At 53.5% G+C, this 20,438-nt stretch overlaps 2 protein-coding genes across 3 annotated transcripts in view; both read left to right on the top strand.

Moving 5' to 3' along the window:
• The first annotated feature begins 34 nt into the window (after positions 1-34).
• On the top strand, positions 35-6,778 carry RXRB (retinoid X receptor beta). Of its 2 annotated transcripts, none has more exons than XM_039241753.1 (10): positions 35-479; positions 1,151-1,398; positions 1,909-2,065; positions 2,432-2,611; positions 3,754-3,926; positions 4,337-4,466; positions 4,659-4,791; positions 4,895-4,998; positions 5,297-5,402; positions 5,500-6,778. In XM_039241753.1, the coding sequence occupies exons 1-10, from the start codon at positions 242-244 to the stop codon at positions 5,645-5,647; spliced, it is 1,617 nt and encodes a 538-aa protein (XP_039097684.1). In that variant the 5' UTR covers positions 35-241; the 3' UTR covers positions 5,648-6,778. The 2 variants fall into 2 exon arrangements, with proteins under 2 accessions (XP_039097684.1, XP_039097685.1); XM_039241754.1 differs by having other exon boundaries at positions 4,907-4,998.
• Positions 6,779-8,116: 1,338 nt separating this feature from the next.
• The window catches only part of COL11A2 (collagen type XI alpha 2 chain), a 28,440-nt gene continuing 16,118 nt past the window's right edge, over positions 8,117-20,438 (top strand). Inside the window, exons 1-16 of the mRNA XM_039241825.1 lie at positions 8,117-8,248; positions 10,877-11,026; positions 11,163-11,373; positions 11,782-11,944; positions 13,395-13,586; positions 14,505-14,582; positions 15,231-15,293; positions 15,966-16,145; positions 18,284-18,343; positions 18,447-18,488; positions 18,716-18,778; positions 19,137-19,211; positions 19,673-19,759; positions 19,983-20,039; positions 20,207-20,260; positions 20,349-20,402. Coding sequence (XP_039097756.1) covers positions 8,167-8,248; positions 10,877-11,026; positions 11,163-11,373; positions 11,782-11,944; positions 13,395-13,586; positions 14,505-14,582; positions 15,231-15,293; positions 15,966-16,145; positions 18,284-18,343; positions 18,447-18,488; positions 18,716-18,778; positions 19,137-19,211; positions 19,673-19,759; positions 19,983-20,039; positions 20,207-20,260; positions 20,349-20,402 — 1,611 coding nt within the window. The 5' untranslated portion in view covers positions 8,117-8,166. The remainder of the gene's footprint in view (positions 8,249-10,876; positions 11,027-11,162; positions 11,374-11,781; positions 11,945-13,394; positions 13,587-14,504; positions 14,583-15,230; positions 15,294-15,965; positions 16,146-18,283; positions 18,344-18,446; positions 18,489-18,715; positions 18,779-19,136; positions 19,212-19,672; positions 19,760-19,982; positions 20,040-20,206; positions 20,261-20,348; positions 20,403-20,438) is intronic.

The following is a 20,438-nucleotide window of genomic DNA, read 5'->3' on the forward strand; positions in this document are numbered from 1 at the left end:
CGCCTCCTCCGTTTCCAACTAGACGAGGGGGCGGGAACTAGCACTGAGACTTCCCGTCTATACCAAGATGGCTGCCATGTCGGCGCTGTCATTTTGGTACAGAGCAGAGCGAAGCGCTTAATTCGACCCGGTTCAGGCCAGAGTCTTTTTCTCTGGGGCTTCCTCGTGCTCAGCTAGTCCCCCGGTCAATACGTGGGAATCCCTGGTACCTCTACGGTATCCTTGCACTCAGCCAAGAATCATGTCTTGGGCTGCTCGCCCGCCCTTCCTCCCCCAGCGGCATGCCGCAGGGCAGTGTGGGCCGGTGGGGGTGCGAAAAGAAATGCATTGTGGGGTCGCCTCCCGGTGGCGGCGGCGACGGCCCTGGCTGGATCCCGCGGCGGCGGCGGCGGCGGCGGCGGCGGCAGCGGGAGAACAACAAACCCCGGAGCCGGAGCCAGGGGAGGCTGGACGGGACGGGATGGGCGACAGCGGGCGGGGTGAGTGTCCTAGCGGACGGACAGGCGAACCAGTGACCGCGTTATCTGCGACCCCTCCCCCCTGTCCCCTGGAGCTCCTTCCCTAGCGCTCCCGCCCCCTTGTTTGTAAACACGCGTCCCCTCCCTCCGGAGGTCCTTAGCGCCCTCCCCCCCCGGGGCGGGGCGGGGAGGGGGAGCTTCCGCTCTCCTAGCTTTGGCTGTTTGAGGCCTTACAATCCAGAGGTCTCGGGTGTGGGACTTGAGTCCTTGAGTTTGGGGGCTCTGGTCGTTTGAAGGCAGATCCTGGGTCCAAGGAGGGGTCTCTTCCGCCTCGTTTCCTTGCACGCTCAGGCTACACGCCGGGAATGGAGGGGCTGTCAGTTCCACCCCACGTGCTGCCCCACCCACATAAGACATGTCTGGCTTGGGGTGACCAAGTGCATTGCTTGGAATTGTCCTTCACTTGAGCTCTCCTGTCTTTTGTTAACCCCCTCCTCTCACCACAATTAGAAGTTAAACCGTTGTTTGACAACAGGGTGTTTCTGGACTTGAGGATGGGTGGGGTGGGGTGGGGCGGGGCGCGGCGGGGGATTAGAGAGAATTAAAGTCTCCAGTTGGATGATCTAAGACTCATTTTCTCTTTTTGTCTTTCTGTCTGTGTGTCTCTGTGCCTGTACGTACCCCTCCCTCAGACTCCCGAAGCCCAGACAGTTCCTCCCCGAATCCCCTTCCCCAGGGGGGCCCTCCCCCTTCTCCTCCTGGGCTACCCTTACCCCCTTCAGCAGCCCCAAGCCTTGGAGGCTCCGGGGCCCCACCCCCACCCCCGATGCCACCTCCTCCACTGGGCTCCCCCTTCCCAGTCATCAGCTCTTCCATGGGGTCCCCTGGTCTGCCCCCTCCAGCTCCCCCAGGATTCTCCGGTCCTGTCAGCAGTCCCCAGGTGAGAGGTCGTGGCTCACTGACTGCCTCTCCGCTTTCATTTCCTTGTTTTCCTTGTGACCCCAGATCCTTGTGTGAACTTCCCCATGGCCCACTGACCTTCCAGTCCTCTAACCCTGGCAGGCCTGTGGTCCTTGTGAGACCCCTTGCCCTTCCTGAGGTGACTGATCTTTCAGTGCATGCTTCCTCCCCTGCCCTATAAAAGAACCTGATATTCTGATGTCCCTTTCATCTATCAGTTATTTTCTGCCCTTTTTATCCCATCTTCCGTCCCGAGATACACACCCTTCAGGGCCCCTGTGTTGCACAATTGCAGGGAGAACTGTATGTCTAACCTTTTTGGGGTTGTGCTCCAGGGGTGGCCCTTCACATAGACTGCAGTGTAAATAATGTCCTCTGTAATGTGCAATGCAGGGCCCTGCCTAGGTGGTAGGGGATGATTTCCACGACCTCTGAGAGATTCCCCTTCCCAGTGAGTCTCCCTGTGACTTCCCTATTTCCCCCATCCCAGATTAATTCAACAGTGTCGCTCCCTGGGGGTGGGTCTGGCCCCCCTGAAGATGTGAAGCCACCAGTCTTAGGGGTCCGGGGCCTGCACTGTCCACCCCCTCCAGGTGGCCCTGGGGCTGGTAAACGGCTATGTGCAATCTGCGGGGACCGAAGCTCAGGTATGGGGCTCAGAGGATCATCGAGAGGAAGAAAGAGAGCATCTTACATCTACCATCACCTGTGGGACTTCCAGGGGCTCATGGGGTTGCAGTGGAGCCAGTGGATGGGAGGAAGCCTGGTGATGACTAAGGGACCTGAAGCTCAGATGTGGGATGAGGGGTGGTCTGGGCGAAGAGGGGGCTGGTATAGGGTTTTTGAACAGTAGGAGAGTGGGACTGGGTCATCCCTCATGTCCTGGTTCCCCATCTCTGTGTGTGGCAAACACACAATGGATTTAAACTAAGTTTGCTGGGAGGGAAGTTGGCAAGAGGCTTGATGGTGAGGGGTCTACATGCAGCCTTGTTGGTATTCCCATCTCCTTCTAGGCAAACACTATGGGGTTTACAGCTGTGAAGGCTGCAAAGGCTTCTTCAAGAGAACCATCCGTAAGGACCTGACCTACTCGTGCCGGGACAACAAAGATTGCACGGTGGACAAACGCCAGCGAAACCGCTGTCAGTACTGCCGCTATCAGAAGTGCCTGGCCACTGGCATGAAGAGGGAGGGTAAGGGCCTGCGGCAGCCAGGCTTCCCTGGCTACCCTATGAGAGAGGAGGGAGGAGGTGGAGGGAAGACTGCAGGAAACCACAGACTATACATCTCAGGAGGACTGGACTGTTCTTTCGCCTCCTCTAGGGGGCGATATTTGATTTCTCTCTTCCCTCCTCATCAGCTCTTTTCCCTTGAATCCTGGTCTATTCTCTTGAGTTTCCTTCTCTGTGTCCTGCACCTATGACCCCGACCCGTCTGGTGCTAGGGTAGGATAACTTTTCCTTACCCGTGATGAGTTTCTGTCTCCCCTTTACTAACCTGAATAGTCCCTTCTCTTTTGACCAATGCTTGCCTGCCTTTGATTTCCCTCTCCCTCTCTCTGTCTTTCTGTCTCCCTCTCTCTCTTCTGTCTCCCTATTTATTATGTGTGGTCCTTCCTCCAAAGTTGGGGACTCTACTCTTTGAAGCTACAGACGTTACTGAAGACTTCAGGGCTGCCTTCCCTTCTCTTTCTCTTACCTTCTTGAGTCTAATTCTGGAATTCTCAGACATTTTAAGGTATCTTGGTCAAATCCCTCGTTTTAGAGGGATTTAGGATGAGGCTGAGGCCTGGTTTTCCTGGGGTCATGCAACAAAAGAGGGGGCAGGGCTGCAGTCAAAACCCACAACTTTGAAGACCCAGGCCAGTGATCCTTTCACTGGGAATTTGTTGAATCAGAAGAGCCCCAGATTTGCAGTCAGGCACATTTGGATTTAGATGGATGACTTGCTCTATATTATGAGAACTTGGACAAGCTATCTAACTTCTCCAAGCCCTAAAATTTTCATCTTTAATAACAAAGATAAGAGCTTCCAGGATTTTTATAATAATTGAATGGATGTTAAAAATGTATTTGGCACATTTCTTAGATTCTAGGTTTAAATGTTTTCTCCCTAATTCCTTTATCCTCCCTTCCCCTTCTTTTCGGCTTATTTACCTGCTCTTTTATAACCCCTGCTTCCAGACTGCCCCTAGTCCACCGTTTCTAGTGACTTTCCGAATCCTATAAATATCTCCTAAGGTCCTTGAGAACCCTGATAAGGCCTTAAAGACATTTCAGAACCCCTCGCAGCTGATGGTTGACTTTCCACTTTTTCTTCTCCCCCCTCACCTCAGCGGTACAGGAAGAACGTCAGCGGGGGAAGGACAAGGACGGGGATGGGGAGGGGGCTGGGGGAGCCCCCGAGGAGATGCCTGTGGACAGGATCCTGGAGGCAGAGCTTGCCGTGGAGCAGAAGAGTGACCAGGGCGTTGAGGGTCCTGGGGGAACCGGGGGTAGCGGCAGCAGCGTGAGTGATGGGGTCAATCCATTGTCTCTCCTGATGGGGGATGGGGGATGGGAGTCTAGGTCGGTTCTATTTCCCTCTCCCCTCCCTTTGGCCTCCTATCCCCCCTAACACTGCCTGGGACTGGAAGTGCTGCCACACAAGGTCTCTCAAACATTTGAGGTGGGTGTGATAGCTTTCTCTGTCCCCATCCCAAAACAACCCAGGGGTAGAACCACAGGCTAGTCCGAAATAAATAATTGTTTTCACGAATGCCAGAAGAGAAGCCTGACTTACAGGGATTGATTCAGATGGGTTTGAAGGGAGAGTCCATAGAAGGAGGTGGTGGCAGAAACCTCTTACGGGGTGGGGGGTGGGGGGTTTCCAGTGTACCTCCAGCCCTCCCATAACTCCTCCCTCCCCATCCCCTGCAGCCAAATGACCCCGTGACTAACATCTGTCAGGCAGCTGACAAACAGCTGTTCACGCTTGTTGAGTGGGCGAAGAGGATCCCACACTTTTCCTCCTTGCCTCTGGATGACCAGGTCATATTGCTACGGGCAGGTCAGTGACCTTGGGTCCCTTTTACCTCTTGATATTCGATCCCTGTTTGATCTTCTGACCTTCAGCAACCCCAGTGCATACTTACATACCAAGGGGGCCAAGTTCATTGATTTCATCACTTCTCTTCCCCGGATATGCTTCCAATTCCATGGTCTGATGTCTGGCTCCTGACCCTTGCTGCCCCCTACCCAGGCTGGAACGAGCTCCTCATTGCTTCCTTCTCCCACCGATCCATTGATGTCCGAGATGGCATCCTCCTCGCCACAGGTCTTCATGTGCACCGCAACTCAGCCCATTCTGCAGGCGTGGGAGCCATCTTTGATCGGTCAGTGGCCCGCTGCTGGGCTGGCCTGTAGGTAGAGGGGGTGGGGCTTTAGGCTGGTCCGTGTCCAAGGCTGGCTGAGCTGTGACCTTTGAGTGACCTGCAGGTCCCTCTCCAGGGTGCTGACAGAGCTAGTGTCCAAAATGCGTGACATGAGGATGGACAAGACAGAGCTTGGCTGCCTGAGGGCAATCATTCTGTTCAATCCAGGTAAGAGGAGGATTACCCCTGTTTCTCAAGGCCAAGGCAACCTTGGAGCCTCCTCTTCTCCAGAGACTCCTTAACCCCCTCAATCTGGAAATCTCCTAGCTGACCAAGAAAAACCCACATGCGCTGATACCTTCCCCTTTGACCCCTTTCCACAACTTGCCCTACTTCCCTTGCCAGGCATCTGGTAAAGGGCCAGTAGGTGGGGCCCAAAAGGGACATCATGTGGGCTGCATCTCCACATCTGCCCTGACTTGATTTGTCTTCCTTCTTCCTCCTCCTCTTTTCCCTGCCGTCCCAGATGCCAAGGGCCTCTCCAACCCCAGTGAGGTGGAGGTTCTGCGGGAGAAAGTATATGCATCACTGGAGACCTATTGCAAGCAGAAGTACCCTGAGCAGCAGGGACGGTGAGAAGGAGCTGTGGGGGTGTGGGGCGGTGGGGCGCCATGAAGGTGTGTTCAGGGCCCATGTGGTTCCAGCTGTCTTCTCCCACCTCTGCTTCAGGTTTGCCAAGCTGCTGCTGCGTCTTCCTGCCCTCAGGTCCATCGGCCTTAAGTGTCTAGAGCATCTGTTTTTCTTCAAGCTCATTGGAGACACCCCCATTGACACCTTCCTCATGGAGATGCTTGAGGCTCCCCACCAGCTCGCCTGAGCCCAGAGCCACACATGGTGCTCCTCACACTCAAGGAGTACACATCTGAGAGGGACTCCAGCCTTGGGGCACGGTGGGGAGGGGCCGTGTCCTAGAATCTCGGTGGGGTGAGGAGTACAGGGCAGAGTTGAGACCTCCAGGGGGGATCCATGAACCCTCCAAGAGGTTTGTTTGATATCCCAAGTCAGAAGGGACCCCAGATCCTTGTGAGGGCTGGACCTCTCCCTTCAGTGACCTTGAGTCTCTGAATTTGTCTGGGTCTGTCATGATTTGGGGTGATTTCTTACCCCCTGCCTGGAACGATCTCTCCTTCCCCCAGCACAAAGCACTGGCCTTGCTCACAGGACCTTGCTTCCTTCTCATCTTGCCTCACTTAGCTACCCGTGTGAAGAGAGAAAATGGGAACTCTCCCCTGGAGATGGATACCTGGGGGGCAGGTCCCCCAAATTGATGGACATGGGAGTAGCACTCTGACAGCCCTTCCTCCAGGCCTTGACAGCCTTGACAGTAGTCCAGCAGGTGGGGGCTACTCTGCAAGAGGGAGGAGCCCTGTCACTGTCTCCTGTCCAGAGCCGTCCTCACACTTCACCTCCTGCTGCAGTCAGACTGAAAAATAAAAAGGTGGTGGTGGTTAAGGGTTGGGTGGAGATGTAGGAACCGATCTGCTATTTTTAATTTCCTCTGAGGATAGAGACTTGCAGTTAGACTCAAAGAAGTACTGTACTTTCCCAGGTTGACTAAGAAATGCCAGTGGTGGAGGTGGTGTTTGGGAAAGGCAGGGCCCTAAGATGGTCTGTCCCTGAGGCCCTTCAAGCAATGGCCTTCCCGATCTCCTCCCCCACCTCTTCTTGTCTAACTTGGGGAAGGGGCCTGGGATGTGATGGCAGGGTGGTTTGGTGAGTAGTCTTCAGGCCCTTCCTTTTACAGCCTTCCCCCAGACCTGGGAACGCAGTGTAGACTGGGGACACAGGACCCTGGCCTGAGAATTGAGGGGGAGATGGTCAGCCTTGCAGAGACAGGGTGCTGGGGCTGCATGATTTTTGCCCCGCAGCCCTTCTCTCTGGGTTTCCTTTCCCTTCTCTTTCACTCACACATAAAATAGCTTTCAAATTAAAATCGCTGTTTTCTGGACTGAGGTGACTGTGTTGGGGGAGCAGCACTGCGTTGGCCGCATGTGTGGGGGGTGGTATCCGGTCGGGAGCTCCGGACAGCTCCCTTGACGCCGCCGCCGCCGCCGAGGTTCCCCGGGGCCTGAGAGGCGGGCACAGGGTGGGGGACACAAGGCGTGCTTTGTCGGGGAGGGGGGAGAGGGTGTGCCAGGCTGGGGGCGGGGCCAGCCGGAGGAGGAAGAGGGGGGCGGCTGATTCTCAAAGGCGCCTTGTTCGCTTGCGCCCTCCTAGCGCCAGCGGGCGGCGGCGCCTCGGCTCGCTCCTGTCTTCTCCCGCCGCGCCACGGGCTCCGGGCGGACCCGGCGCCGTGCCCGTCCGTGGGGGCGCACTGGGCGCTGAGCACGGCGGCCTCCTCAGGCGTTGCCCGCTTGGAGGCGGGCTCTCGTCCCTGAGTGACCCTGTTTCCCCAGCCTCTTACAATGAGCGTCGTCGGCCCCTTCATCTTCCCTGAGTCCCTTGCCACCTGGGCTCCCGGACTCCTTGACCTCGTCCCCTCATTTTCATCTCCTTGGACTTGATTATCCTGTGTGTGTCGGGATGTGCAGTCTCTGGCTCTCTCCGCCCCCACACTAAGTCCCTCTGCCTCCCCGCTAACCACCTGCCCCCCGCCCTTGCAGCCGTCGGGTTGCAGGTCTCCAGTCGCTATCTATAGCCTTGTCTATAAATACCCCCACCCCAGGCCGGCTCTGTAATTACACTGGGCGGGGCGGGGGGAAATAATTATGGAGACCTGTTGGGGGGAGGTAGGGACCCCCAGGCCCGCCTCTCTCCTCCCACAGTGCCCTAAAATCCCGCCCGGGACTGCTGAAAAGGGGCCTTGGACTGAAGAGGGAGGGAATTGAGGTGGGGGCTTTGACTGGACGTCTGAGTCCTAGAAAAGGAAGGGGCAGAGGGAGAGATATTGGGGTTCCCGAAAAAGAAATCTTGGGTAGAGGCCATTCAGTCTCTGCAAGGAGCAAGGGTCAGCGAACGAGGGCTCCTGTCTCCCACCCCACACCCACAACCAGGTGGAGATCGAGGGTGGGGTTTCCCCTCGGTGGCTGTGGGCGGGCGGCTGGAGGCGGGGGCTGGGCCGGGGGCGGGAGCGAGGTGGGGGCTCTGGGCCGCCGGGGTGGCCGGGGACACACAGGAGCGGCGGCCACCGAGGAAGGAGCAGCGCCAGAGCCCCGACGGCGCCTCGTTGCATGGAGCTGGGCCGCTGAGAGCTGTCGCTATCGGACAGCCTCTGACCTCCGCAGGACCCCGGCGTCTGAGGCTCAAAGCCCGCTTGCTCTCTCCTGTCAGCCTCGGGGCGTTCAGCGCCTCCGGCCGCCCCTAGGTCCTTGGGACCGGGCGATCGGGTCGCCAGCCATGGAGCGGTGCAGCCGCTGCCATCGCCTCCTCCTGCTGGTACCGCTGGTGCTGGGGCTGAGCGCCATCCCTGCCTGGGCAGGTAAGAGGAGCCCCAGTGCCTGGGTTCTCGGAGTCAGGCTGCAGCTCAGTACACCCCTAGGTACCGGACAGCTGATGTCTGAGGCAGAGCTTCTAAGTTCAAGAAGGGAGTTCGGGGGATTAAGGGTCCAGCTTGGAGGGCAGGTCACTCGGTTCCCTTGCAACCAAGATAGGGATTTCTTTGCCTCCTTGGAGTGACTGGGAGAGGGCAGGCAAGGCAGAAAGGTGGAGGGAGGTTCACCTAAAGAGGAGGCTGGATGCCGAGGCACTCTGAGAGAGGCGAAGATGTCCAGGGCTGGTGTAGTCCAGCCAGTGCTAGGGTGGGAGGTAGATGTCGGTGTTGATGGGTGAGGATTGTGTGTGTATCTTCTGGGCTTTCTATCTATATGTCTGGAGTGAGGGGCGAGCATCTGTGGGTCAGAGCAGAGCCTAGTAAGTAGGGAAAGAAGGGACGCCTGGACTATTTGTCCCATTGGCTTCCCCGACAGGACCCCCTTCCCCCTCCCTGTGCCCTCGATGCTGCCACGCGGCTGGCTCTAGGGAGCACTGGGGCTGGCTGCCAACAGGACGGCCGCTGGACAGGCTGGGATCAGGTGTCTGAAGCAGGAGCCAACTCTTTGCATTCCTGCCCCACCCCTCCCCCTCTGGCCAGCGGGGCTCCCCTGGGACCCTGATGTCCACAACCCCAATCTTTTCTTTCTTTTTCCCAGGACCCAGATGTCTTGGCACCTAAGAAAGGGATTTGATATCAGACAGGAGGGGCTGGGAGCACCTGGGTCCTAAGCAGGCAGGGGCAAACCTCCCACTTGTGGAAACACTAGAGGATAATTTGCATATAACTCCGCCATTCATTTCTTCTCCGATCTGGAAAAAAGATGGTCAGAATAGCAACATAAAGGATTTAGATTAGATTATAGGACGAAAAACTTTCAAGATGTGAGGAGCATGAGGGTGAGGGACAGGAAACTGAAGTGTGTGATGTCTTTGGACTCTTGGAGTCTTTCTTAGGGAGGAAAGGAACCCTCTAGCATGGAGGCAGGGGATGGCTGAGATGACTGTCTCTTATTTTGGAGCTGACTGCCTAGAGGTGGGACTCTATAGGGAAATGGGCTAGTGAGGACTTCGTTAGAGTAAAAAATGGGGCATTTGGGGGCCAAAGATAGAGTGGTGGGGGTGATGGGGCTACTAGCGGGGAGCCTGTGGAACAGACTGAGGCCAGAGTCAGTGGGGCATATATGTGGCCTGAGGTGGACAGATGGGTGGGCAGACATGTGGCTAGATCGTCTATAGGATGGAGCTATATTCCTGTAGGGTTTGGTGAAGGGCAGGAGCCTCTGAGGTCTCCTTGGCCTGGGGTTTCTGTGAGTCTCTGTCTCTCTGTCTCACTCACCCTTCCTTTCTCAAAGCGGCCCTTGTGTGTTGGTGTTTGCAGAGCTGCCACACTCAGGGGCCAGGCTGGGGTGGGGGGTGGGGGTGGTGAAGGGGAGGGCAAGGCCGTGGTTTCCCGGCTCCTGGACTCAAAGGGCCTTTTCTCTGCCTGTCCACCCCACCTCACCCACCCCACCCAGCTCTACTCTCCTGATCGCTCTGGCTCCTGCCCTGCCTTAGGCTTCTATGAAAATTTTGTTGGACTTTCTTCGGAATTTTCCCAATCTGGAGCTGATGGCGTGAGGAGTGTGAGGGAAAGGTGACCTTTGTCTTCCCAGGAGTGTGAGCCTTAGGAAGCTGAATTCTAGGTGGATAGGGCTGATGGCCTGGGTCTTGAATCTTTGGATCCAAGAGGTGGGGGTAGTGGGGCAGGGTTGAAGTTCCAGGTGTGGGGAGCTTGCCCGGGTTTTGGGCAAGGACTCTGATGGGATCCACAGATGTGTGGCTCAGGGCCCTGGACCTGCTCCGGCTCCTCGTGGCAGCTTCAGCCCCCACCCCTTGCCCCCCAGCCCATCTCCCAGCCAGAGACTCCTGGGATGGCTCTTTCTGCTTTCTCCTTGCGCAGCGTGGTCATCCCCACCTCCCCAAACACAGGAACTGAAGCAGCTTGAAGCCCCGTTCCCATAGATCTGCCTCTCTGCTCCCTCCCTGGTGGCCCCCCTGCACCTCCTGTGCCCAAGATGATCGATTGCCCAGATGTTGTTTGTGCTGGAGATGTGGGAAAGATGCCAGAGACCCAGAGACCAAGAGATACGGAAAGGGAGTGAGAGAGGGAGAAAGACAGGGAGAGAAAAAGAGTATGAGGGAGTTGGAGGAAAGCAGAAGAGACAGAGAGACAGAGAGATCAACAGATATAGAGCAGGAACAGTAAGAGAGACAGAGAGAGAGAGAGAAGAGCAGATGGTGGAGAGTAGAGAGAGATTCATAGGCTGAAAGACAAAGATCGGAAGAGACTGAGTGAGACACACTGGGAGGGAGAGGGGCAGGAGTCACATAGAGCTGATTACAGGGCCAATGCTGCCCTTTTGCAGGTGACTCTGATTTCCTGTCCATTCAGAGCCCATTCAGGGGAAAGTAAGGGAGAGGTGGCCTTTGTCTTCAGGGAGCTTGAGCCCCAGGAATCTGAGTTCTAGACCCCAAAAGCCCCCATATCTTGGCCCTCTTGAGGACACACCCTTCTGATCCTTATGGACTTTCCCAGGTGCGCCCCCTGTGGATGTGCTCCAGGCCCTGAGGTTCCCCTCCCTTCCTGATGGTGTCCGGAGGGCGAGAGGCATCTGTCCAGCTGATGTGGCCTACCGAGTATCCCGACCTGCCCAGCTCAGTGCACCCACCCGCCAGCTCTTCCCAGGTACGGGTGACATGGTGAAGCAGGAAGAGCTGGGGCAGGTTATGGGATGGGGTCTGGAATCAGACAACAGAAGGGAAGTGTTTGATGGCTCTTTGTGCGTCTCATTCTACCTGGTTATGTCTCTCCCGGGTACCAGGAGGTTTCCCCAAAGATTTCTCATTGCTGACTGCTGTCCGGACCCGCCCTGGCCTCCAGGCTCCCCTCCTGACTCTCTATAGTGCCCAGGGTGTCCGACAGCTGAGCCTGGAGCTTGGCCGACCCTTCCGCTTCCTGTATGAGGACCAGACAGGAAGGCCTCGACCCCCTGCTCAGCCAGTTTTCCGAGGCCTCAGCCTAGCAGATGGCAAGTAAGTCAGTTTGCTCCTCTGATCTGCCTGAACTACACCTTCTGGAGCTCCCCTCTAGGAAACCTGCCAACCTTTTTGCCCACACCTCACCTACCTAGTGACCAAACTTCAGACACTTCAAGCCCAGATTTTGGGCTTTAAAGTCCAAATCCTTGCATGTAGTACTAGCCTGTGGCTTGGGTAAGTTACCTAACTGTTTTCTATGGCTGTGAAATAGGGATGCTAGAATCATGAGAATCAAATGAGAAAAGTAGAGCTTGATGCATTATAAACACTCAACAAATGGTAGCTATTATGATATTACTACTACTATTATCACTGGCTCCAACCTTTCCATCAATTGCTCCCCAAGCCTGTTGACTCCCCGCCCCCTGTCCGTCAGTCACTTGAATCACTCCCAATGACCAGGTGGCACCGTGTGGCCGTGGCTGTGAAGGGCCAGTCTGTCACCCTCATAGTTGACTGCAAGAAGCGAGTCACCCGGCCTCTCCCCCGAAGTGCTCGTCCACTGTTGGACACCCATGGAGTGATTATCTTTGGTGCCCGTATCCTGGATGAAGAAGTGTTTGAGGTAACCAGAACAGAAAACAGTGGGATTTCTGGTCTCATATCTTGTGTCTATTCCCCTTCTGGCCCCAGTACTCCATCTTCTTATGCCCTGGCCCTTCATTTGACCTCTTATGAGTTTATATTTCCATATCCTATCCTCAGGGCTGATTTTCTATGTAGGGGAAATAGGTGCCCACTTTTTTGGCAGAATAGATGTCTCCATCAGTCTTCCTCAGTCCACTTATCCATTCATCCCTTTAACCAATAACTGTCTGCACCCACCCTTTCATTTACCTACTCACACACTAATCAAGCTTTCAAGTTTGTATCTACACACTTGCCCATCTTCCTTTGCCCATCCACTTTCTTCTTCACTCATCCATCAATCTATCCATCTTTAACCTATCCATTAGTTCACTCATTCATCCACCCACCAAGCCCATCTACCCATGCATATGAGGATGCATGTATTCGTTCATCCGCTCATTCACCCACCCACCCATCTCCTCACCCAACCACTCTCCATCCAGCCATTCATTCACTTGCATGTTCCCTTCCATCCATCTACCTACCTACCAATTTGCTTCCTCTGTCTCTCATTTTCATTTATCTACCCACCAGTTCTTTCATTCATTCATTTGTTAATTCACCATCCACCAACCCTCCAGTCAGTGGTGCATTTGAGCCCCCATTCATTTACTCATCCACATCCATCCATCCATCCATCCATCCATCCATCCATCCATCCGCCTGTCCGTCCATCCACCCACCCAGCCAGTCAATATTTTCTGAATACTTGCTGTCCCAGTTTTAGGGGGAACACAGAAGAGTAATATAAGGTCTCTATTATTCTCAGCAGCTTTTGGCTCCCCTTTGAAGATGAGACAGTAACCCCAAACTAGAATATAAGACAGGGTGTGCTAAGTACCATGTGTGGGCACAAGTAAATGCCATTGAAATTCAAAAATGGCTTCCCTGTCCCCCAATTCTAGAGGTTCTGAGAATTCTCATCATCACTGCCGCTGGAAGGTCAAAGCAACTAAGGTTGGCCACTGTTTCCAGAAACCTTTGTGAAAACATTTATGCATTACCACAGGGGCAGAGGGTAGGCAAACAGTGTTGAACTTAGAGTTGAAATGTTTGAATTCTAGTCCTGAGTCTACCATTGAAAGTGACCTTGGGGCATTGTTCCTTTGAGCTTTTCTGAATGGAATATATCAGACAATAGGCATAAATATCCTTATCCTACTGACTTTCTCAGATGTTGTGAAGGTCTAATGGGATTATGGATGAGAAGGTCCTTTGAAAACTGAAAAGGTCTGTGTCCCTGGGAGGGCTGATAATGATCTTCTCCCATTATGTCATTTTACCTAGGATTGGCTCTTACCCTGTGTCCTAGACTCTACCTTCTGTCTTTCTCTGAGGCCCTCTCTGCCTCCCTCCATTGGTGTTTCTTCCTCATGTCTTTGCAGGGTGACATCCAGGAACTTGTCATTGTCCCAGGGGTGCAAGCTGCCTATGAATCCTGTGAACAGAAGGAGCTGGAGTGTGAGGGAGCTTGGAGGGGGAGACGTCAGAAACAACACTCTCACAGAGCCCAGAGATCTCCAAAGCAGCAGCCACCAAGACTTCATAGGCCACAAAACCAAGAACCCCAGCGACAGGTGAAGGAGCTGGGTAAACCCCAAACCACAGCACACCCCAGGGAGGGAAGACACCCAGACACTTCCCCAGGGGAATTCCCCCAGTGTTCCAGAGCTCCTATCTTATTTTGGGCTCCCATCCTCCCCTCTGCTAGAGCTGCACCCCAGCCATCCCTCCCTATTCTCATCACTCCCTCCTCCCAGTCCTCATTCATCAATCTTTTTATTTTCAATGAAAAATAAAAAGAGTCATTATAAAGAACTCATGGCTGGGAACTATGTCCCCTGCTCATGTCTCCTTTCCTCTGCCAGTCTTTCTGGAACTGTGTCCTTGGGTTTCCCATCCCTTCCTTGAATTAAGAGATTGGGGGACAGTGTGTGTGTGTGGGGGGGGTAAGATTTGGGGACAGAGAATGGGAGATGGGAGAGCATGGAATGGAAGAGACAGAACCAGAGAGGAAGAAGTTGAAATGGTAAGACCTAGGAAGAGAAATGGGAAGGAGCAGGAGATAGAGAAAATCCCAGAGGAGTGCTGGGTCTATGGAATTCTGCGTAGGGGCCTTGTCTCTGGACCCCTGCACATGGAGGTGCAGAGTAAGGGGCTGTGGGGACGGGGAGAGAAAAGAGGTCTGGACTGGGTGGGATTCAGATGGCTAGGGGTGAATGATATGATCTGGGGAGAGCGGTGTGAACTTTGGAGGGCCGATCTCTTAATCATGTCTCTTCTTCTGTCCCACATGTGGGACCTACCCCCCTTCCCACCTCCCCTTCCCACCTCCCCTTCCCGCCTCTCCCCATCTTTCTCCTGACCCCCTGACCTCTCCTTTCATCCTCAACTCCTACCCTGTTTCCAAACTCCCAAACCATCTCATTTCCCTCCCCTCACTTTTGCACCCCTACCTTTTCCTACTATTCCCGTTGCCCCTTCCCAAACCCCAGCCCATTGAGCCTTTCTCCTATGCCTACGAGACCCCCTATTACGATGAGATGACTACAGGGACGACCCCTGATTATCAGGTAAATTTGAGGGACCCCTTCATTTCTCCCCTTCCTCCTACCACCCAAACATCTCCTATGACACCTTCCTCCCCTCTTAACATGTGGGGAGAGATGATATATATTTAGATTATAGGAATTTCCTCACTGCCCCCTCCCATGTCTCTCTGCTGCAGAGGCCACCGATCCCCAACCGCAGGGCGCTCCCTTCCCCCAGGGGGCGTCGGACCCCTCCCAGAAAGCCTACCCCACCTGCCAAGAGGTCAGCAGCCCGGCAGGCGCCCCCCTCACCAGGCCGGAGGCCCTCTCGAATTGGAGGTTCCGGCCCAGCATGGGGCAGGCCTCCCCCCTTCCGACGCCCAGCTCGGCGGGCAGCTCCCCCCACTGCCCGGGCCCCCCCCAGGACCAGAGGAAGCAGTTACCGGCAGGTAGAGCTGGGGCATCCAGATCTGTGCCCCCAAACCTCTACAACCTCGGAGATTCACTGTCTCCAAACTGTCCCCTCTCCAAAGGGGCTGCAAGATCTGAGATAACCCCCACCCCCCAGCACAGACAGACATTGCCCATGGGGGCAGGGTGGGACAAGATGCTGCTTTGCCTCCTTTCCTGCTAACCCCTCTCCTTCCTTTCCACCCATGCCACTCTTTTCCCCCTTCCACTTGGGGTTAGGACCCCACCCCAGGTGAAGAGGAAGGAACCCTGGAATCAAGCCCTTTGCCACCCCCTGAGGAGGTAACTCCATCCCCAAACCTCACCCTGGCTGGGGGCGGTGGGCATCTGTGACCTTGCCCCATGTCATCTTGGTGAATCAGCTGTTCCTCTGGCCGGAGGGCTCTTGGTCATATCCATTTGTGGCCTTCCAGTCACTCCAGACCCATTGGTCAGCTTGTCTTTCTAAGTACAGCCATTTTTTTTCAGTGTCCGTGTCTCCTTCCATTCTTTGATTCTGGAGTAACCGTCTCTCCATGTTGGTGTCAAAAAGTTTTATTTTCTATATTGTATTTCTGTTCCCAGGAGTCATTTTCTGTCCAATGCTGTCACATTTTCTCTCCTCTTAGTTTTTTCATCCATTTTTTTGATTGTTCCCTGGACTCCTTTATCTACCATTATCTCCACGGACTGTTTACTCTGTGTTCAGCCCTCCGGCCATCCTTCTTTCTTCTTGTAATTTATCATTTCTTCCCACCAGACCCACGTTGGGGGCATCCCTCCTCATTTTGGGCCTTTGATGACCATTCCCTGTCTATACAACCACTTCCCTTGCTCTTCTTGGGAGAAAAACTCCAGTCCCAGCTACCCTCAGAATCCTTTGGGCTAGAAATTGCCACGCTCTTGGGTCCAGGGAAAGCCTCCTCTTAGCCCTAATGCCCCCATCTACCCCTCTCCCTCCCCATCCCCGGGAAGGAGCAGACAGATCTCCAGGTCCCCTCCACAGCCGACAGGTTCCTGACAGAGGAATATGGGGAGGGTGGCACAGACCCCCCAGCAGGGCCCTACGATTACACATATGGCTATGGGGACGATTATCGTGAGGAGACGGAACTTGGCCCTGCCCTGTCTGCGGAGACAGCCCACTCGGGAGCCGTAAGTGAAAGGAGCTCCTCTTCCATTCTTGACCTTGAGTGGGAGCTCTAAGAATTGCTTCCTATTGTTTTTGATTATTGTCTGTTGGCTGCAAGCTACTTCCCATTGATGATTTGCCATTTTCTGTTCATATAAGATGTATATGTTGCTTGAAAGGATTACTTTCTGCTTTCCTTTGCCAAATATCTTGTCCTGTGACTCCTCATGAATCCCTCTGCTCAGGGCAATTGGGATTTTTTTTCTTTTTTAATCCTATGGCCACCTCCTGTCTTTCTTGGCCACTTTCTGTCTTAATAAAGCTGTATTTCAGAAAACTTTTGGTCATTAAGTCCCTACTTTGTGTCCATTTTCAGTCTGTCCCCATTTCTTCTTGGTAAAAACAATTCTTATCCATGTTGCTGCCAAATGATCTAACTTCCTGTGTCCTACTTTCTAACCTTTAGGCCACTTCCAGTCTGCCCTTTCCTGTCTTCTTTGGTCATGGCATCCATCGTGGTGACTGTGATAGTTTGTACTGAAAGGGGCTTATTTATGTTTTGCTTCTAGTTTTTCATGCTGTCTTGTAACAGTTTCCTTTGCTAATAAGCTACTTCCTGATTGTCTCAGGTCATCCGAATCCAAAAACTTTCCATTGTAGGCCTAGATATTTATCATGGCTACATCCTGTGTGTACTAGCCTTGATGTTTGTATTTTCTGGAAGAATTGTCTTTCACTGTCATAATTCCCTTTCCCGGAGTCACTTTTTGTCTGTTTTGTGAACTTCTTCTTTCTCTTGGTCATGGTAGCCATGTTGTTGTTGAAGGTCTACTTCCTGGATCCTCTTTTCTTCGCTGCTTCCTGTCTGTCCAACCACTTCCTGTTTGTCCAGTTCACTTTCTAGCCATCTTGGCCATGTTTAATTTTTCTTGGCCCTGGCATCATTCTTGTTTCCAAGTGTTTGTTCCTTTGAAATGTCTCTCTTAATTGTTTCCCATGTCTTCAACCACTCCCTCTCAGTTGGGTTATTTCCTGTCTACTCTATTCATCTTTTGCTGGTCTTGCAATTAGAGCTGCTTCCTTTACCCTGCTGCTTCATCCCACACTTCCCTTCTCTAATATTGCCACCCTGAACCCTCTGCTGACGTTCCCTTTTGCTGCTTTCTGGAAATTTGGGATTGATCTGGGATATGGGAAAGTTCAGAAATTGATCATTGTTGTTTAGCAGGATGGAGGTGGAGGGGTGCATTCTGAAGATCTTTGTTGGGAGAGTTTGGGGGAGGGGATTGATTTCCATTCTTCCCATCCTTATCTTGGTTCTAGCTGACCAATGTTGGGGGTGGACATCTGAGAAGTGTGGAAAAGAAAGAACTTGTGGGCTTGGAGTATATATGAGGGCCAGAGAAAGGGTGTAGTGTCCCTGCTGGGAGAGGAACTGGTGGGGGGAGGGTTACTCTGCTCTGGGGCTTGAACAACAGCCTAAGAGGTATATTTTTTTCCAAAAACCAGTTATGAGGTCTGAGTTTGGCATATCAGCAGGGACTGCTCTCCAAATCTATTTAGAGTATGGATGCTTAACCTCTGGAGAGTTTTTACCTTGTGAACCACTTGAAATTCTAAGAAAAATTCTGTGCATAAAAGCATACACTTTTTCTTTTCTGGAGAAGACTTCATGGATTATATCATACTTTCATATGGATCCATGCCCTCCCTCCAAACCCTGATAAAATCAATCCACAATCTTAGAGAGATTTTTACTTGGTGGATTGGGGTGAGGGTGAGGATGTTGATGTTTTCTTAAAGTTCTAAGTATTCCTGGGGTCAGAGGGAGTTTGGGAAAGAGGGTTTGGGGAGATTGAGGAGTTTAGAATCTTAGAAAGGGTGAGAAGACCTTCCTGAAAGAGGTTCTAAGGGAGAAGAGGAAGTTACTTGCCAAGGTGGAGCTGGGAATTGGGAGATGGAGAGCCCTGAGGTCTCCTTGGAAGGCCTGGGAGGTCTGGGAAGAGGGAGTATTCGGGGAGGCCTGGGTCATTTGGGGGTAGAGTTAGGGAGGTGCCCAGAGGATCTGGGAATGAAGGAAGGTAGGAGTTGGGATGGGGATAGTGCTGGTGTCCTGACTACTCACCAGCCCCACTGGGGGTTATATGTGTGTCTCCTTCAGGCTGCCCGTGGACCCCGGGGGCTGAAGGGAGAGAAGGGAGAACCTGCAGTGCTGGAACCTGTAAGTTGCTCTGTTGGTCACTGAGCTGAAGGCAGGGGGATGAAGAAAAAGAGGTGGGGGTGCTAGCCTTTTAGCCTCTGACGTTCAACGTTTGGCTCTACAGGGTATGCTAGTGGAGGGGCCTCCTGGCCCAGAAGGCCCTGCGGTGAGTCTAGCTGTGACCCTTTAGCCTCCACTTTTTTCACAGAGACCCTTCTTACATGCCCATCTTTGCCTTCCCCACATTTGACCAGGCTTCCTTCTTGGAACTCAGGAAAATCCTTCCAAAGCTTCCCAGATCCTCAAATCTCTTTTATAGAAATCGCCCCTCAGCCACATATCCCTCTTTGATGTGAATGCCCATACCTGACACACTCCTCATTTGTTTCTCAGGGGTTGATTGGTCCCCCTGGCATCCAGGGCAACCCAGGCCCAGTTGGAGACCCTGGCGAGAGGGTAAGGGAGTAGTGTGTGTGTGTGTGTGTGTGTGTGTGTGTGTGTGTGTGTGTGTGTGTTATGAAGGAAGGGCTGCAGAGGAGCCTCTAGAACCTAGTGGGGGCAGCATGCTCAGTAATTCCTTGCTGGCTGATTAATGAAGAAGGAGCTGGTGTGCTCCCCAGCACCCAGAAAGGAGGACAGGCTCTGGTTGGGGAGGGTGTAATCTGGTGTCTCGCTCTCATTTTTCTCTCTGGGGATGGGAGGGTTCAGGAAAGATCTAGAGAAGTCTACATTTATCCTGTAGATGGATTCACAATGATGCCAGGACCCTAACATTCCCCAACTATCACCTGTCCTTATTTTCTCCCTACTTTAGGGCCCCCCTGGCCGAGCAGGGCTCCCTGGATCAGATGGGGCCCCTGGACCTCCTGGCACATCTCTCATGCTCCCAGTGAGTTGTCTTCTGGGCTTTGGAATGGGGAGGGCTGGAGAATCATGTTCTATTACTAAGAATTGGAAGACCAGGAGAGCTAAGGAGGATTCTCTAAAGGTCATCAACCTAAAGAGATTGATCTTTGAGGTGGATGGATGAGGTCTCATTAGATGACCTAGAACCAAACATGAATCATCTAAAACTAGGCAGAAAATCTTATATTTCAGGAAGTCTAGAATCAAAGAAGAGTATTCCAGAGGAAGAAGCCAGAGAGTGGGGGAGGAAGATAGGAGTATCTTCTGAAAATCTCTACATGATTATCTGGAAACCTTCTGTGGGACAGTGGAGGAGGGCATGGGGTGGGGGGTGTCCCCGAACCTGGGAGATGGAGCAGAAATTCTGGATGAAGGCTCTGGCTGGGATGCTCACATGGATTTCCTGGAAGAGAACCTGCACTTTCCTTTCTTTCTGCCCCTCAGTTCCGGTTTGGCAGTGGTGGGGGTGACAAGGGCCCCGTGGTGGCAGCCCAGGAGGCTCAGGCCCAGGCAATTCTGCAGCAAGCACGGGTAAGTAAGGCTGGAGGGGCACGGAGGGGAAATGAAGACTTTAGGAGGGGTTGGAAGGGTAGGTTGGAGTAAATGTGGAGGAAGGTAAGGTCTGGGTTGTTTTGGGCTGAGAATAAGGTTATGGAGAATACAAAGAGTGGAAGGACAAATTTGGAAGGTGTACTGGGGTTGGGAGTTTCCAGCTACCTCTTCCTCAGCTCTGCTGTGTCCCCTGCTCCCCTAGCTGGCGCTTCGGGGACCCCCTGGCCCCATGGGATACACAGGCCGCCCTGGACCCTTGGTGAGTGATTCGGGTATTGGTGTACAGAGTTCTTTTTTTGTGTGTGTGGGTAGGGATAGTTCTGGAAAGGGGCCAAGTTGAAAGTTATTTTGTTTATTTTGGGGAGGACTTTGAAGTCATTTTTGGGTGTATCGTTTAACATCGCCACCTTCTCTTCTTGATCACAGGGACAACCTGGGAGCCCTGGCCTGAAAGGAGAATCTGGAGACCTAGGACCTCAGGTGACAAGCCCCATCCATTTGATCCCCCATCCAGGGCCTCCCTTTCTGTCTATGCCCTTTAACCCTACCCCTGACTCTCCCTCACCAGGGCCCCAGAGGACCTCAAGGCCTTACAGGCCCTCCTGGCAAGGCTGGGCGAAGGGTGAGTGGGGGTGTGGTGAGTGTGAGTGGGAGAGAG

Source organism: Hyaena hyaena, unplaced genomic scaffold (genome assembly GCF_003009895.1).
Source record: "Hyaena hyaena isolate Hyena2069 unplaced genomic scaffold, ASM300989v1 scaffold_202, whole genome shotgun sequence".
Taxonomy (NCBI): Eukaryota; Metazoa; Chordata; class Mammalia; order Carnivora; family Hyaenidae; genus Hyaena; species Hyaena hyaena.

What these genes read in the sequence shown, in the direction of transcription:
- RXRB (XM_039241753.1), top strand. Translation starts at nt 242, where the DNA reads ATGTCTTGGGCTGCTCGCCCGCCCTTCCTCCCCCAGCGGCATGCCGCA. An exon ending in CTGCGGGGACCGAAGCTCAG is followed by an intron (nt 2,066 to 2,431) that starts GTATGGGGCTCA and finishes ATCTCCTTCTAG; the next exon opens with GCAAACACTATGGGGTTTAC. An exon ending in CACTGGCATGAAGAGGGAGG is followed by an intron (nt 2,612 to 3,753) that starts GTAAGGGCCTGC and finishes CCCTCACCTCAG; the next exon opens with CGGTACAGGAAGAACGTCAG.